General features: G+C 33.5%; 2 protein-coding genes across 3 annotated transcripts in view; one reads left to right on the top strand and one right to left on the bottom strand.

Annotated features, from left to right (window-relative positions):
* tmem129 (transmembrane protein 129, E3 ubiquitin protein ligase) overlaps positions 1 to 2,864 on the top strand; it is a 203,309-nt gene extending 200,445 nt beyond the window's left edge. The window contains exon 3 of one of the 2 annotated variants that reach the window (XM_049484145.1): positions 2,579 to 2,864. In XM_049484145.1, coding sequence (XP_049340102.1) covers positions 2,579 to 2,864 — 286 coding nt within the window. Of the gene's footprint in view, positions 1 to 2,575 lie in introns of both variants that reach the window. The other variant, XM_049484144.1, reaches the window with a different exon arrangement.
* st3gal5 (ST3 beta-galactoside alpha-2,3-sialyltransferase 5) lies at positions 1,406 to 16,371 on the bottom strand. The gene is made up of 7 exons (XM_049484142.1): positions 16,171 to 16,371; positions 11,680 to 11,796; positions 9,494 to 9,611; positions 7,221 to 7,558; positions 6,349 to 6,535; positions 5,239 to 5,397; positions 1,406 to 4,595 (listed from the first exon to the last, which is right to left on the bottom strand). Exons 2-7 carry the CDS (start codon positions 11,784 to 11,786, stop codon positions 4,338 to 4,340), a joined length of 1,167 nt encoding a protein of 388 aa, XP_049340099.1. The 5' UTR covers positions 11,787 to 11,796; positions 16,171 to 16,371; the 3' UTR covers positions 1,406 to 4,337.
* Between the last annotated feature and the right edge of the window lie 1,438 nt (positions 16,372 to 17,809).

The raw sequence follows: 17,809 nt of genomic DNA, 5'->3' as shown, positions 1-17,809 counted from the left end.
GCTAACAATCATTTTATCAGGTATTTTTTAAATCTCTTAAATCTGTTTCTTTAATAAACCTTTAAATTGTTCGCTCAACAAATAACAAACTTCCCCAATATAGGCTGGATTAAAAATGGAAATTATCTTTACAAAGAAAAAAATGGATTATTATTATTATTGCATTAATAATGCTCAAGGTAAAGAATTATATACACTTCTGAATAAATATAATATATACCAAGCCCTTATTTTTATTTGTAATACTTAATCCTAGAATTTTTTTTAATCATATTTTTGATGACCCCTTATTTGACCAGAAGGAAGAATTTATAAGAAATTAGATAATTTCAGATGAGTATTATACACACACAATTAAATTTGCTAAAAAAAAAACTCATTCCAAACATTGTAATTTTTTCTCTGTACATTTTTGACGAATAAAAAATTTCATAAATCCATGGATAATTTGTAGTTGGATTTATGAATTGTGAAACATTAACAAAAACATTTAATCATATAAACGTAGTTGTTATGGCTATTTAAAAATGAGAAATGATTTAATAGGATAGTTTATCTTACAGTCGAGCGTCAGGACCAACCAGAAATCTTTATCCTAATTCAACATTTAAAAAATACTGAATAGTATAGTACAGTATATTGTATATAAAATACAGGTAATATTTTATATATTAGCAGCCACACACTGTAGATAATTTCTAGTTAGCTTTATGGATTAAAAATACAGAATATAAACATAAAAGAATATAATATAAAATATTCAATGAAACTTGATAATAAGACTAAACAACTATGCCATATTTATAGCCCATAGGCTTTATTAATATGCAGTTAACTTTGTATTCATTAAATTGAGTTTAATACATATAAAATCAGTTTAATTGAAGGAGTTTAGTCTTAAAAACAGCTGGTGCTGCATCATGAGGAGACCATTTAGGCTAAAAAGTAAATTTTGGCAAAAAACATATTATTATTGTATGAAGGTGATGATATGTAAACTTATACAAAAAAATCTTTGAAAGTAAAGCCTGTCCAACACCATTTATTTACTTTATACACTTTAAATTGTTCCAAAAATAATTAAATTCATAACAACATTTGGAATATTGAAATGTTTAGTGGAGTTACAATACATAATATTTACACATCGCAAACTATACATACTGTATTTCTAAAAAAAGGAAATTATTAATTGTAATACATATTTTTTTCCAGCATTATGAGTCTAATTGGGTGGGTGTGGTCTAATTAGAACCGCCCACAGAACAACCAATTATCTTTAGTATATTTGGTTAAATATTCAGGCCTTTACCAGACATACATTCATAATTTCCATATGCAGATGACATACATCACTTTTTCCCACATCTTTTCCTCCCTCCGTACAAATAAATAAAACACAAACTGCAGCTTTTAAATCACAATTTTATTTACTAAAAAAACAAGATTTATTTACATTTGACCTGTTACCATCTAAATCAATCAAATCTAAGCACATTTTATTAACAACAGGTTTCAGTCCAGGTTTCAGTAACTCATCTATAAAGACTCAAATAAAGCCAATAGATCAATACTGTAGATATTTTGTTTTGATCGTAAAGGAAATGTTGGCATCGAGTAGCACAGAACAGCACAGCTAAAATAAATAAACACTACATACAAACAAAACACTCAAAAACGTAACAAAGCTATTGTTTTTTTAGGAAACAGACTGTTCATGTACTATATATCTTTTAGAATAGATAAAAATGTGCAAAAGAGACGAAAATTGGTCAGTCAGGCTAATATAGCTAGTAAACCATATATAAACATAATGCACGCACATAAGTATGCATAAAACACAAATTTACAGATATATTTACAGAGATTTTTTGTACATTTTTTTATTGTTTTACCACAGTTTAGATTAACTACAGTAGTATTAGTTTAGCAGTAGTATTTAATTAGTATTATACAGCTTATTAACACTTCTGTCTATTATTAGTGTGTTATTATTGCATCCTAGACACAGAACTGTACACTGTATACTATAGTACATACTTATGTCTGTGGATATAATTCCATGCTGTCTGGATGTGTTAAATACTGTTTTTGTGTGCTATTAACTAGTACCAACACTAACACCACTAATAATGCTAACAATGCTAACCTGGGACATAAAAAATGAGACACATTTTAGTTGGATTCAACATAAAACACCAGTAAACGAGTGTCAAACCAGTTGAGTTAAACTCTTTAAAGTAATTAGAAAGTTGTTTTTTGGAAACAGATTTTGAAATAACGAATAATTATTGGAATGTTTAACTGGAACATCTGTAAACTCAGGTTTTAACATCATTCCCAGCTTTGATCTGCTATAATTTGAAACACAGCATCAATCCACCATTCCACCATAAGTACATCATACCAACAGTCAAACATGGTGGTGGTAGTATCATTGTCTGAGGCTGATGACTCACAATGACTCAATGAAGTCACTGGATCAAAGTTCAGGGCTCACAAGTTTGCAGACGCCACATCTTGTATCTCTCACCCACAGATAATTACTGGGACACGCCCACCAAGGTGCAAACAGCAGCAGAGCTTCTGAATATATCTACACTGATGGGCGTGGTGTTCTGGAAATGAGGTGTGTTCAGGTACATTTCTGGAGTTTTATCTTGTTTATCTTGGTAACAGAAAACACAGGAGCTCCACTGACTGAATACAACCTAGACAGACGCCAACAGTCAGACGTTCATCGCTATCTCGGTAACACAGGCGCTGTGCCGAGCCAAGCGTACACCCCCACTTATTACACACACATGAACACACAGCAGCACAAACCCAACTTTTACATCAACAATAAACAGAATAGTAAATAAAATAACATTGCTGTTCCTGTAAATGAGCTGCTGGAGCTCCTTCACAGCGTCAACCAGCAGCTCAGTTTCCTCTGCTGAGAAGAGTTTGTTGAACACGTCCAGGTAGCTGCACTGTTACAATAGCAATCCACCAAAGTCAGAGCTCACCTGGTTCTACTCTTATAGGGAATGATGAGCAAGACACGCTCTGATTGGTTTATTTCACATTACGCCCAAAATTTAAATTAAAATTAAGAGAATGAGTACATGACTTTTGTGCATTTCCTGTCATGCAAGGTGTACTTTTCCCGTTGTTATGATAGCAAAGACACACCGACACGCCCTAAATCAAGCTGCACGGTGCACAACTGATGGCTCATTCATAGATTGCTAAAATCTGTGATTTTTTTATCTCTTCCTTTACTGGTTAATCGCCAAACTGAAAAATCCACCAAAATCTGATTCTGAACTCCGACTTCAAAACTTGAGAGCCCTGAAAGTTCGACCAAACCAATGTCCAGAACTAAATTGAGCGCAGATTAGCATATGTGCACTATTCATTTCCCAGATTAACCAATCAACAGCTCACAGCTGCCGAGCAGAAGAAGGTTCAGAAGAAAACCAGAAGACCAGAATCAGCTGGTTCCAGAACAGTTTCTTTCCACAGGCAGTCAGGCTGCTGAACAGCCAGTAGGACAGTGTTTTCTTGCCAACCTAACACAGTCTACCTCACCTGTCCTACGATTCCCTCCCATACGAACTCACTCTGCACCTGCACATTACCCACAGTACACTGCACCTACTAAACAGCCCTATACATACCTGTAAATACATACAACAGTGCAATATTGTACATTCACAGTGTAAGTTAATGTGTATACTGTAATTTAAGTGTGTATTTTCTATTTATTTTACTTGATGTTGTACATATTCAGGAATTCTGTTTTTTCTACATTCTAAGTGAGATCATGCCGCAACATTTTTCACTCACCTGTACACCTGTGCACCTGTGCACCTGTACATTACTTATGTATTACATGTGATGTGGCAATAAATCTAATCAGATCTGATCTGGAGATGGAGATGTAGTGGTCTGAAATATAGCAGTAATCTGGCTATATTCTCTTTTTGGCAATGTCTGTTTTGTAGTTTTTCATTGAGCTTAATTAATCAGTATAAAATGGTTCATAAACAAGATATTTCACAGTTGAGATTGTTATTGTGGTTATTTTTAGCTAAGATAACAATTAACATTTCAGGGATCATTTTACTGATTCCTTCAACTTAAAACGTTTTATCAAATAAGCAGCACAATAATAAATTAGATTTAAAAATGAAAAACGAGAGCACATAATGCCATGCACGTCGCTTCCACAGCACTGTAGCTTTGCAGTAAAACTCTTTAGCAGCGAAAGCATGAACCTTCAAACATGTTCAGTGTAAAAATAAGAATAAAAACATGAAATAAAATGTAAAATATCAGTGTGAGGAGGATCAGCGCGAGCAGAAGCTGCAGTGGATGCCGCCGGTCAGGTCTGAAACCCCGCCCTCTGTAACCAGTCTCTGCAGGAACGCCGTCTCCTGGTCCACGTTGTGCATCCCCTGCTTCAGCATGGCCGTCATTGGCTGGTTGTCGTAGTAATGAAGGGGCGTGTCCTTCTGACTCAGGTGGTACCCGAACCCTGCTAAGCTCAACTCATCACACAGGTACGTGGCCAGGTTCAGAGCAGAGACTCCTAATGTTGGAATATTCTGGAGAAAAACAACAAAACATCAGAAAGATCATTACAAAAACAGCAAAAAAGTCTGCTCTCAGTCTTAAGTCAATGTTAAACAACAAAAAGATTATTTACACTACTGGTCAAAAGTTTTTTCCCTTTATTTTAGGCCTGTAAGCTCTTCAGGTCCAAACAATAATAAAAAAATTAAGTGTACAAATGTTTACAGTAAACTGTTACTGCTGTTACTCTGTACTGCAGCAGCATTTATAAACTTAGACACTTAAACACAGCACATTTACACTTTCATCATCAAATTAACTAGAAAAATACACACAGAAACACAAAAAACTCTAGAACTATTAAAAGTAGAAGTTATTTCCTTTAGAGAAATCACTAATAAAACGTAAAAAAAAGACTCGAAAAACTGTTGTAAACTGGAGAAAACTGCTACAGGAAGACGTCTGGCTGACCCACATGGAAACAGCAGCTTTAGCCTTTAGCTCAGATTAACATGATTAAGGACTAAGTCTCAGTTTCAGCAGAGAAGAGAAGAATCAGAGTAAATCTGACAGGAGAAGAAGAACTGCAGTAATAAAGTTATTAATAAGATAAAGTGAAAATAAAAATGAGGTACTGAACTGCTAAATAACAGGGATGTAGGAGGCAATGTTTACCTGATCCCATCCCCACAGCCGCTGCTTAGGTTTGGGGTAGTGGAGGAAGTCCAGCGCCGTCTGCCTGATGATCTCCGGGTTCAGGAGGCGAATTTTTGAAGGAGTAACGGGAATACTCTCCGGCACTTTCTGCCAGAAAAATATCTTATCCCACAGCGACTGAAAAAATATAATAATATTCTGTTAAGAATCTGTTAGTGTTCTCCTTTCAACCTAATTACATTAGGTGCATTAAGCGACACTAGTAAGAAAGCCTATATTGAAGTGAGCAAGTAAACAAAACTGTAATTCTTAAAAAAAATATATATATTTTAAAGTTAATCGAGTGCTGGATGTTAATCTATACAGATTTCTCTCCTGAAAACTGTTAATTTGGGTGAGTAAAGCACTTCTGTTTATTTACAGTAAGTTTAGATTTTTAGTATTTTGTCCAATGGTGAGCGCTAGCTGCGGTTAGCAGCGCTAGCCAGCCCCTGTTAGCAACACTAGCCAGCCACGGAGCAGCGCTACCCAGCTGTGGTTAATAGCGCTACCTAGCCGCAGTTAGCAGCGCTAGCCAGCCCCTGTTAGCAACACTAGCCAGCCACGGAGCAGCGCTACCCAGCTATGGTTAATAGCGCTTCCTAGCCACAGTTAGCACTTGCTAGCCCCGGTTAACAGCGCTACCCAGCTGCGTTTAGCAGTGCTACCTAGCCACAGTTAGCAGCACTTGCTAGCCCCAGTTAACAGCGCTACCCAGCCGCTTTTAGAAGTGTTACCTAGCCACTTTTAGCAGTGTTGCCTAGCCGAAGTTAGCAGTACTTGCTAGCCACAGTTAGCAGCACTTGCTAGCCCCAGTTAACAGCGCAACCCAGCCGCGTTTAGCAGCGCTAACTCCCTTACACTCCATAATTTATGTGGCTTTACTACTCCTTAATACCTGACTGGGAGAATTCATACATAAGGTGCACTGACAAATTTTGGGAAAATTAAAGGATTTTAAGTACACCTTGAAAAATACAGTATATTAGTTGTATATAATTATTGAGGGGTATTTTTAGGAGGTTATTAACAGTATAATATATAAAAGACTTTATAAATACAGTATTAAACAGTATTTTGTAGACTCACGACTCCTGCTCCTGTAATCACAGAATGAAGCCAGTTAAAGTCCACAGATTTGTAGATCACAGCTACAAACTGGAGCTCCGGATCCTCGTCCTCCCAGATCTTCGGGGTTCCCTCAGGGTAACTCATCCTGAAGGTGGTCCGGTTCCCCACGTCTCTACTGAAGTTCCTCACAGGACCGCTATTCAGTCTGGAACACAGAGAACCATGAAAGCAATTACCCAACATGCGCACTCTGGGTATGAGGAATATACTGATATTGCATCACAATATTTCGTTTTGTAGTACTGTATCAATGTTCAATAATGCAATATCTAATTTAACTTTCACATTCTCACTAGAGTAATCCCCAAAAATTACAAACCACTGCCATTTTAAAAACATATAAAACATATAAAAACAATAAAACTTCAGATGATTGGTTTATAGGGGTGTGAAGGGATGCATCTCATGAAAACAAGACAAGGAGATAAGACGAGATTTGATATTTGTTATTACAGTCAGTTAGGGCTGAGGTGAGTCATTAACTGATATCATTTTATTTTTATTTCTATGAAAAAAAATCGCCTCCTCTGATACATGTGAAGTCAGACTCCGTCTCTTTTCGAACCTTTTTGCCGAGTAGCATCACAGCGCTAACGCTCGGAGGAAAGCGCAGCGACTCGGTTCTGATACATCAGCTCACAGACGCAGCCTTGTGCTGATCCACATCACCCTACGAGTGATGAGGGGAAGAAAGAGCGCCATCTACTTTTCCAACCTAGAGAGAGCAAGGCATATTGTGCTCTCTCAGGGCTCTGGCAGCTGATGGCAAGCTGCATGACTGGGATTCGAACTTTCATGATTTTAATAACCAAATACGTCAAATTTCTCACCTGAATATCATGCTGAAGTTGTTTAGGAAATGTCCGAGCTCCAGCCCCCGGAGTATCCCACCATTCCCCACCACAACACACCGCCGGCACCCGGCCCCGCCCACTTTCTCAGGTGAGGAAGCAGGTAAGAGGTCGAGGACGTCCTTCAGCTTGTGCTGCATGTCGAGGAATCCGAACGGTGGGGGATAGTTAAATATCTGCTGGGTTAAGTTGCGGCTCCTCTGCAGGAAGGGCTCTGATACCGGAGAGGAACCGGGATACATCCCCTCCATCTTCCTCCTCATAAACTCCGGCCGGCATTCCCGGGATAACACACTCCTCACATACGCGTGAACACGCTGAGGAAAATCATATACACTTCTTAAACACATGCAATAACAATGCATTACTATCATTATTATTATATATCAATGTAAATTGTATGGTTAACATTGTGTAAAAACTGAGATTTTATTTATTTAGGTTTTTATTTGAGATATTAAATGAAACACATACATTTACATGCAGGTAATCTCAGAACTCCTAATAATGAATTATTATGCTATTATATTATTATTATATCAGTGTAATACAATCGTAAAAAAAAATTCGTTGCAATTATTTCTGGGACAATATATTGTGCTTAAACAAACATAGTTATTGTAGCAGACCTAATATTACTATTACAGTCATTTTTTGTAGTAAAGTACATGGTGTACATGGTAGATTAATACTGAAGTCAAAATATGAAGAAACATATGGGATTATTTAGATTATTTAAAGTGTCTCCTCTTGTTTAGATGATCAGTTTTGAACATCTCTGCTGGATTTTCTCAGTCAGTTTTATGAGGTAGAGTCTCCTGGAATTCAGGCTTTCAGTTAACAGCTGTGCTGAACTCATCAAGAGTTAATTACTTGAAGTTCTTGTCTCTTAATAAAGTGTTTGAGAGCATCAGTTAAAGTAAAGTAGTGAAGAGGTAGAGTTACAGGTATACAGTGAACAGTGAATATTTCAGTAATGTTCTAATCCAGATACTCCACTACTCAATTAAGTAAAAAAAATAAAATAAAAATATTTTAGACGATGGAACTGGCACTCATCAGGACCACTCCTGGAAAAGAAGAGCGAGAGTTTTCTCTGTTGTACAGGATGAGTTCATCAGAGTTTCCAGCTTCAAAAACCGCAAGTAAACAAACAGTTCCTCAGATAAGAGTATCTAAATACTTCACAGAGTATTTTGGTTTGTTTAACACTGTTTTTAAGTTACTACATGATTCATTATGTGTTCCTTCATAATCTGGACCACTTAAAAATCTCACTCAGTAAAATCTATGGTGTGAATGTTGTGCCAAAGGTTTTACACAAAAAATAAAATTTGCAATCAACATTTTAAGAGTTGTATGAAAAAATATATTACATTTTGATTAAAAAGAAAATTACTTGTGGATTTTGCCAGACTTTGCTTTCATTTTTGTGTTTGGTGGATTTTTTTGTAGATTTTTATGGACCTTATTTTGATTGCAGATTTTATATTATATTTGTGTAAAACTTTTGGCAACTTTTGGCCCCAAAAACCACCAGTGCATCATTATTTACTTTACATAAGTTAATTAATAAACCAGTGTGCATACTTTTATTATCTCCATAAAGAACAGAGACAAAGGCAAATTATTGTATTATTAAATCTTAAATTCAATATTAAACAAAACACAATTTTTTTCCTCATCTTACACTTTTGTCACTCTTTAATCTTATTAACTATAAATTGATATAACTCTTATGAGAGCATGATATGTTATGCTTAATTAATAATTTATATAAGATATTCAGTAAAACTATACAGTATATTCCAGTCCTGATGTCTTGATATCTGTAAATATTAAAAGTTTAAACTGGTGATTGTGAAGAGATAGAGATAAAGAGGAGCAGTGAAACTGTGGTGTTTAATATCTCGAGCTTCATCACAAAACTAAATAAAACTCCTAAACTGTTTACATTCTCTTTGCTGAGAAATAAAAAATAAAAAATGTTCAATATTATTGAATATATTCTATATATGAATTTTACGTTTTACACTGTTGTCCCTCTTTAATATTATTAAGTATAAATTAATATTTATCTGTAATCAGAGAGATTTATGTTTGTTCAGTAGTTAATTCTCTACCTATAGATTTAGAAGATGCTGCTTACGACTGTAAGTGAATATGACTGCACCACATTAATAAATACATACATATTTAATATATAATATTTAATATTATTTTATATATAATAAATATATAATAAATCCTACCTCTCGATGGCTGGGATCCACATGGATCAGCACCGGTTTGGGGTTGGTGTTGAACAGAGGAACCTTCAGGAACACGATCGAGATCAATCCCAGAACCATCAGCGGAATAAGGAACCTCCTGCAGAATTAAACACAACACAATAACAGCAAATATAAGTGTTTTATACAGTATATTTACTATATTTGGATAATAAAAAACAAAGAAAACATGCTATAAGAGCGTCACACATCTGTTACTTTACATAAAGGAAACAGCGATATTTCTACAGACCTACAGCTAATTTTTTAGTTTTTTTCCTAAATTTCCTTCGGGATAAATAATCCATCCATCCATCCATCCATCCATCCATCCATCCATCCATCCATCCATCCATCCATCCATCCATCCATCTTTTATTTAGGATATTTAAAAAAAACATATTTACATGCCATGCTTGTTTTTTTGTATGCTATTATATTATATATTATCATTATATCAGTGGCATACAATAGTAAACAATTAAAAAACAACTAAAACATGCTATAAGAGCGTCACACTTCTATGAGTTTACATAAAGCAAACAGCAATATTTCTACAGACCTACAGCTAATTCCTACAAAAGAGAATCACCCAAACTAAAGTAAAGCCCATCTCTCTCTCTCTCTCTCTCTCTCTCTCTCTCTCTCAGGGATGTTTAAACATCATTTAGTGCTCACAAATTTGTCTATTCTCACAAAAAATGTTTGTTCAACTTCTAGGGTTGGGCGATATCACTGTATTTCAGGTTATTTCTGCATTAACAATATTCTTGGCAATATAACAAAAAGATTAATTTCACAAATATATTTATGCAACAAAATAAATATTCATGTTTTATTTTGTGTAACTAAAAGAGTTTCATGATTTCAATTGAAACAAACAATCTTTGCCTGTTTCATAAACAGTAACTTACCCCAAGACCCCGAATTTGTATAAAATAATAATAGTAGTAATAAAATGTATAATAGTGAAACAAAAACAATGAGGCAACAAAAATCTACCACAAGCCTAAATTGTAGCATACTTAGTGCTTGTAAACAGCAACAAAACAAACAAATTAAATTAAACACAGTAAAAAGCAAAATAAATACAACATAGACTCTGCTCTCAAGAATTTCACAATTTCATGATACAGAGTTTTTATATCGTATGTCAGGTAAAAAAATATGATACGATATGATATGCCACACCCCTATTCACTTTATATAATCACTGACACTTTGTATTAAAATATATATTCACACAATATTTTTTTCCGTAAATATCTTTTTAATGCAAGTTAAAATAAGCAAAGTTGTGAAACTTAGTATTCACATTTATTACTCTGTAGGTAGAAGTATAGATACTTCTGTTCAAATAAATACTTCTGTAGAAGTTGAAGCATCAACTCAAGCTTTTTACTCTTTAAGTAAAAGTGTAAAAGTACTGGTTTAAAAAATACTTAAAGTATAAAAGTAAAAATAATGTAAGGAGACAAAAATAAGCCATTAAGGCTTTTCATTTCTTTTCTAAAAGCCATAATGAATTGGCCAGGACAGAACAGGCAGGATTAGACAGGCAGGGAAGAGCAAAAATGTGAGTTTGATAAACAAAACAAACAAAGGGGTAAGTCAAAAACATGAGATCAGAAATACAGAAAGGGTCAAACGCAGAATAAACACAGAGAAAGGGCTTTATAAACGCTTTATACAGACGGACAGAACCAAATCTAATACTCAGCCAGGTGTAAGAGAAGTGCAGGGGGATATACAGTGCTAGAGACAGGTGAAATCATTAATCAGGTGACTGTGATCTGGGAGGTGTCAGGTGATCAGTCATCTGATCTGTGGAGTGAGAGTCATGCTGAGGAATGCTAGGAATTGTAGTTCTTTGACAATTGTTCAGTGTCAAGAGGTTGACAGATGTGACACACACACACACACACACACATATGTTAACACTGAGAGCATAGGTGTTAATGTATTATTTTATATCTTTATTATTTAATGTCTTAATATGACAACAAAAAAATCCCTAGTGACGGAATATATTTATTTATTTATCTATTTTTACAGCAGTATTTTGGGGAGCAGCTGTATTTTAAGCATTTTCCAGTATTGGGGGGTCATTCTGAACAATGGATCTAAATAATGGATGACTGGATTAAATATTGATTTAGGTTGCTCACCTGTTTACAGACACGCCACACACTGATACCGGTTTCCTCATCCTGTCAGTAAAGCTCTGATCCGTTCTCTCGGTTCTGCCGTCCTGATCCTTCCCCCTGTTTCTCATTTAGAGACACCTTTAAATAAACAAACAACACAGAAAGTGCCAAAGTTAAAATATAATAAGATAATAACTGAATTTTATCAAATTAAAATCCTCTGGAATATAATCAAGAGGAAGATGGATGATCACAAACCATCAAACCACCAAACTGAACTGCTTGAATTTTTACACCAGGAGTAAAGCAGCATAAAGTTATCCAAAAGCAGTGTGTAAGACTGGTGGAGGAGAACATGATGCCAAGATGCATAAAAAAAACTGTGATTAAAAACCAACCAGGATTATTCCACCAAATATTGATTATTTCTGAACTCTTAAAACTTTATGAATATGAACTTGTTTTCTTTGCATTATTTGAGGTCTGAAAGCTCTGCTTCTTTTTTATTATTTCAGTCATTTCTCATTTTCTGTAAATAAATGCTCTAAATGAGAATATTTTTATTTGTAATTTGGGAGAAATGTTGTCTGTAGTTTATAGAATAAAACAACAATGTTCATTTTACTCAAATATAAACCTATAAATAGCACAATCAGAGAAACTGATTCAGAAACTGAAGTGCTCAGCGCTGTATATACACTGAAAAAACATCACCACCTAGATTTATCTGAGCAAATAAGTTAAAAAGAGCCTGCTTGGCTAATTATGTTTCTGCTGCAACAAATTATTTAACCATAATTCATCATTACGTAGCATTTCCTTCAGGTCTCCTCCTCCTTCAACTACCTTTATACAAATTTTAATAAATTTCAATCATGTTCTATTATCCACTATCTGACATCAGAAAACATCAAATATTTAAAAAGACACTGCATTTAAAGAATATAGTAAATTGTATAAACACTGTGAGAACATTGTTGGTACTGAAACAATAGGTTGTTACAATGTATAGAAATACAAAGAAATGTGACGTTTAGATGTAAACATGATAATTCCACACTTTAAAAACAGGCTAATGTTACATTTTATATCATTTATGTAATTGTATATATATATATATTGCTCTAACTGTTACGCCCTCGCCAGGTTTCCCTCTGTTTCCCCGGTGTTTCCACTGTTATTTTCCATTACATGTGTCTAATTTGTAACTCCGCCCCTTCCCAGGTGTTCTGTGTTTCATGTTGCTATAAATAGTCTCACTTTGTTAATGTTTGCGGTCGGTCTTTGCACCTTCCTCTGTCGTTTTGTCTCGCCACGTTAGCTATTGTTTATTCACGGTTTCGTCACGCTCTGCTTGTTTCTTGTTTATTTCTAGTTCCCTTTATTTCTTGTATATTTCTAGTCACGTTTAGTTCTTGTTTGTTTCTTTGTTTATTTTGTATATATTTACGTATTATTCCTTTGTATATATTCCCTTACCTTGGTTTGTTATTATCTGTTTAGTTTAGCTTAGTTCTTTGTTGGTTTTCCCTGTTTGTTTATGTATATAGATATTTTCGTTATTCCCCTGTTTTGTTTACTTGTTTATTTGTTATTTAATAAAGTCATGTCTTACCCGTTTAAACGTCCGCCTCCCGTCTCACCTCGCGTTACACTAACATTGTATCAACCTCATCATTACAAAGCATTTCCTCCAGGTAACTGAACTACCTTTATACACACTTTAATAAATTCCTTCCAATCATGTTTCCTTATTCATTATTTCACAATAGAAAACACAACAGAGCTCAGCAATATGGCCCTAATAATATCACAATATTTCAGGCTATTTGTGCGATATAAAATACAGGGAAAACAATAAACAAAACATAATAAAACTTAAAAAAAATCAAAAAACGTTGTGAGAAGGTTTGGTAGTAAAACAATTTTCTGTTTGATTATAAATATGCTGTGAAAATGTGGAATATATATGCAAACATGACTGATAATTCATACTATTTAAAAGCTTTTTATAAATCTTATTATCTACTTTCTTACAGAACTGCCAAAACATTGTAATAACCTCATCATTACGTGTCCTCCAGGTCACTGAACTACCTTTATACACACTTTAATAAATTCCAATCATGTTTTCTCATTCATTATTTTACAACAGAAAATATAATAGTGGTTAAAAAATAAAATCACAATATTTTTGCAAAAATACTTTTTTTTTATTTTGAAAAATTCAATAAATTAAGTGAGAAAGTTGTTAGTAGTAAAACAATGGGTTGTCACAATGTAACAGTGTTTAATTATAAATATACAGTGTAAAATGTAACATTTTAATGTAAATATAACTGATAATTACATACTTTTAATTGTGGCAATGTCTTGGCCTGTCACAATAATAATGTTATCGACTTATCGTTCAATAAATACACACACCCTCAATAATTCTACTTATCAGGGGAAAGCCCATTACTGTAAAACTGTATGTCAACTTAGTTTTAAAATGCTATAGTTATTATATTTGATTTTATTTATATAAGATTACGTAAGATTACATAAATGAAAAATCGTACAATATATGGAAAAATGATTGCTGACCTTGGCCACAATATCAGCATTGTTTAAAAGACCAGCAGTTATATTTTAATTAATATTATTACTTTTAGGATGTTTCATAAATGTAGTATTTCAATTTGAATATCAGAATACTCTTTAAAAAATAAAAGTTCATTACTCTATACTTTGTTTAACTATGCAATTGTATTATCATATTAAATCATTATTTTATAAAATGGTCGTAAAATGACAATAATATCGATTATCGCAAAAAATTCTGGGATAATATATCGTACACTCAAAAATAGTTATTGTGACAGGCCTAGCAATGTCTCATTCTCATCATTAGGATGAAAAAACATGATGAAAACATGATGTATTAAAGGAGATTAAAGTGTTTAATAAAGGTTTTTACAGTGTTATTGTGTAGAGTCATCATTAAGTGTAAAATTTAAATAAATAAACCTGCCTGTTTTTTTATTTCCATATCTCTCCATTCACTTTAGTGATTTGCATAAATGTTGAGAGAACATTGCTGCTATTAAATCTTATTATTTTATTATTTTAAAACAAACTGCATTCAAAAAACTTGTGAGAACGTTGTTGATACTAAAACAATGAGTCGTTACAATGTATAGAAATACACAGAAACTTGATGTTTATGTGTAAATATGACAGATAATTCCACATTTTGAAACCAGACTAATTTAAAACTATATATATATATATACACTTATTTCCTACAGTGTAGCTACCACACTGTAACAACCTCATCGTTATGTAGCTTTTCCTTCAGGTCATTAAACTACCTTTGTACACATTTTAATCAATTCCAATCATGTATTCAATATTTCAATATTTTTGCGATAAAAATACCCTTCGATAAAAAAAAAAAACATTCAATAAAATAATAAAAATATATAATTTCAGGAATTTAATAAACATTGTAAGAACGTTGTTAGTAGTAAAACAATGTGTTGTTACAATGTAACAGTGTTTGTCTCATCTTAATCATTAGGTAACACTGCCTCTGAATACACAATATATTAAAGAAGATAATAAAGGTTGTGAGAAGGTTGTTGGCAGTAAACATTAGGTTTTTACAGTGTTATTGTGTATAATTATTATTAAGTATAAAAATTAAATAAATAAACCTGCCATGTCTCTATTCACGTTTTTGTTAGTAAAACAATGGGTTGTTACAGTGTAACAGTATTGCTATAACATTGTAACAACCTCATCATTACATAGCATTTTCTCCAGGTCATTAAACTACCTTTATACACAGTTTTTTTTAGTAAATTCCAATTATGTTCTATTATCCACTATCTGACACCAGAGTACATCAAATAATTTAAAACACACTGCATTAAAAAACGTAGTGAATTGTATAAATGTTGTGAGAATGTTGTTGGTACTAAAACAATCGGTTGTTACAGTATATACAAATACAAAGAAATGTTACGTTTATGTGTAAATATGACTGATGATTCCACACTTTAAAAACAGTCTGATGTTATAACAGGCTAAATTCCAATCATGTTCGATTATCCATTATTTGACAATAGAAAACATAATAGAGCTCAGCAATATGGCCCTAATAATATCACAATATTTCAGGCGATTTTTGCAAAAAAATAAAAAATAAATAAAATACGTTGAAAACATTTGATAAAAATATTACAAATATATAATTTCAGGAATTCAATAAACGTCTATACGTTTGTATATTAGAAATATACAGTGTAAAATGTGCGATTTTATTGTACATATGACAATCCACACTTTAAATTGTGGTAATGTCTCATTCTCATCATTAGGAAACACTGCCTCTGAATACATGATGTATTAAAGGAGATTAGAGCGTTTAATAAAGGTTGTGAGAAGGTTGTTGGTACTAAAAACGACAGTGTTGTTGTGTGTATTATTATTATTATTATTATTAATGTATATTGTGATTATTACCTGTTATCATGTGAAGTCTGTAGGAATTTCTCCCTCCTGTTTCTCCTGCGGTTTGTCTGAGTCAGACAGCAGCCGGTTTATATCATATTTATTCCAGTAAAATGTATAAAACTCAGTTTAAAGATAAAATATCTCCCAGTGTTGCATCTTAACTCTACCTCCTCCACCATCCGCCTCCTGCTCTCCTGTTCTTCTGCTGCTTCTGATCCAGCGATTCACACCCGCTAACCGGCACTAGCGCCACCTGCTGACCCAGAGCCTCAGCTCCTCCCACTCCTCCCACAGGGGCGTGTCCTCTGGGAAAACCACTAGTGCATCTCAAAAAATAAGTATATCATTGAAAAGTTAATTTATTTTAGTAATTCAGTTGAAAATATGAAACTCAGATGTATTAAACACAGAGTGGTCTATTTTAAGAGTGTATTCCTTTTATTGTTGATGATTATGAAGCCAATGAAAACCCACAAATTAGTGGCTCCGAAAATTTGAAAATTATATTAAAGTACCAATTGGTACTTTTGGCAGTGTTCCAAGTCCTGCCGGAAAATGAAATCTGCATCTCCATAAAAGTTGTCTGCAGAGGTTAGATTTTAAGGGGAAAACTTTGCGCTGACTTTAGACTTGATAATAAAACACAGTGGATCAACACCAGCTGATGACAGACATGACTCTCCAAACCATCACTGATTGGTTGAAACAGACTGTGTGTCTCTCCACTCTTCCTCCAGACTCTGCTCCCTTGAGTTTAGTTGAAAAGCACTGTTATGCTCTCATTAATCCTAAAAGCTGTAGCTAGCATGCTTAAGAAAGTAATGAAGTAATAAAGTAAATAAACCAAAGAAGATTTTCCATATTGCCTTTTTGTCTGCAGTAAGGTCAGTCAAGGAGGTTTTAATGAAATGGCTATTTGGTTTATGTGTGTGTATGTACAGTACCAATACACAGCTTTTCTCTCTTATTTAACATGTTTCCTTTCTTTGTATGATTTTTTACATTGCACATTTTATAATTAAGACAATATTAAAGCTGTACAGGAACAGAAATGGGGATTGTACTTACAGAGGTGTATAAAGAATTGATGGTGAAGTGCTTATGAAGTCCTATATCAGTCCTATAATTTGTGTTATTTTATTATGTACTGATGAATATATGTTGAAGTACCTTTATAAATATGTATCATCAATAATATAAGAAATGTTTATACATACTATTGTAGCCTATTCATACTATACAGCATTACACCGCTGTTGTGTTTTTGATTAGTTTTTGTGCGTTAAGCTAAATGTGAATTCAGTAAAATACAAGTCATAAAAAAGCTGTACAGGAACTCATGCAGATGATTTATTAAACTAAAACGTGTTAAACAAACCAAGAAAATAATTATATTACATTAAAATATGAATGTTATCTTCCCATAATTAGTGAAACCACATCATATTTTTTAAGTAAACTTAAAATTCCTTATAAATTATATTCGCTTGTGATCAAAGAACCAAAACAGATAAAAAAAGGATTCTGATTGTAAATCATTAAATGTAGAGTTTTAATGAAAAAATATAATGAATACGTTTCTGTTGGTGTGGATGACAGACAGTAAAGAGGCGGAATGTGATTGGCTCCATCTTCCCGTAACACCGCC

The sequence above is a fragment of the Astyanax mexicanus genome, chromosome 10, assembly GCF_023375975.1.
Source record: "Astyanax mexicanus isolate ESR-SI-001 chromosome 10, AstMex3_surface, whole genome shotgun sequence".
NCBI classification, from domain to species: domain Eukaryota; kingdom Metazoa; phylum Chordata; class Actinopteri; order Characiformes; family Acestrorhamphidae; genus Astyanax; species Astyanax mexicanus.
Note: the sequence above shows the minus strand (reverse complement) of the source record. Positions and strands in the feature narration are given on the sequence as shown.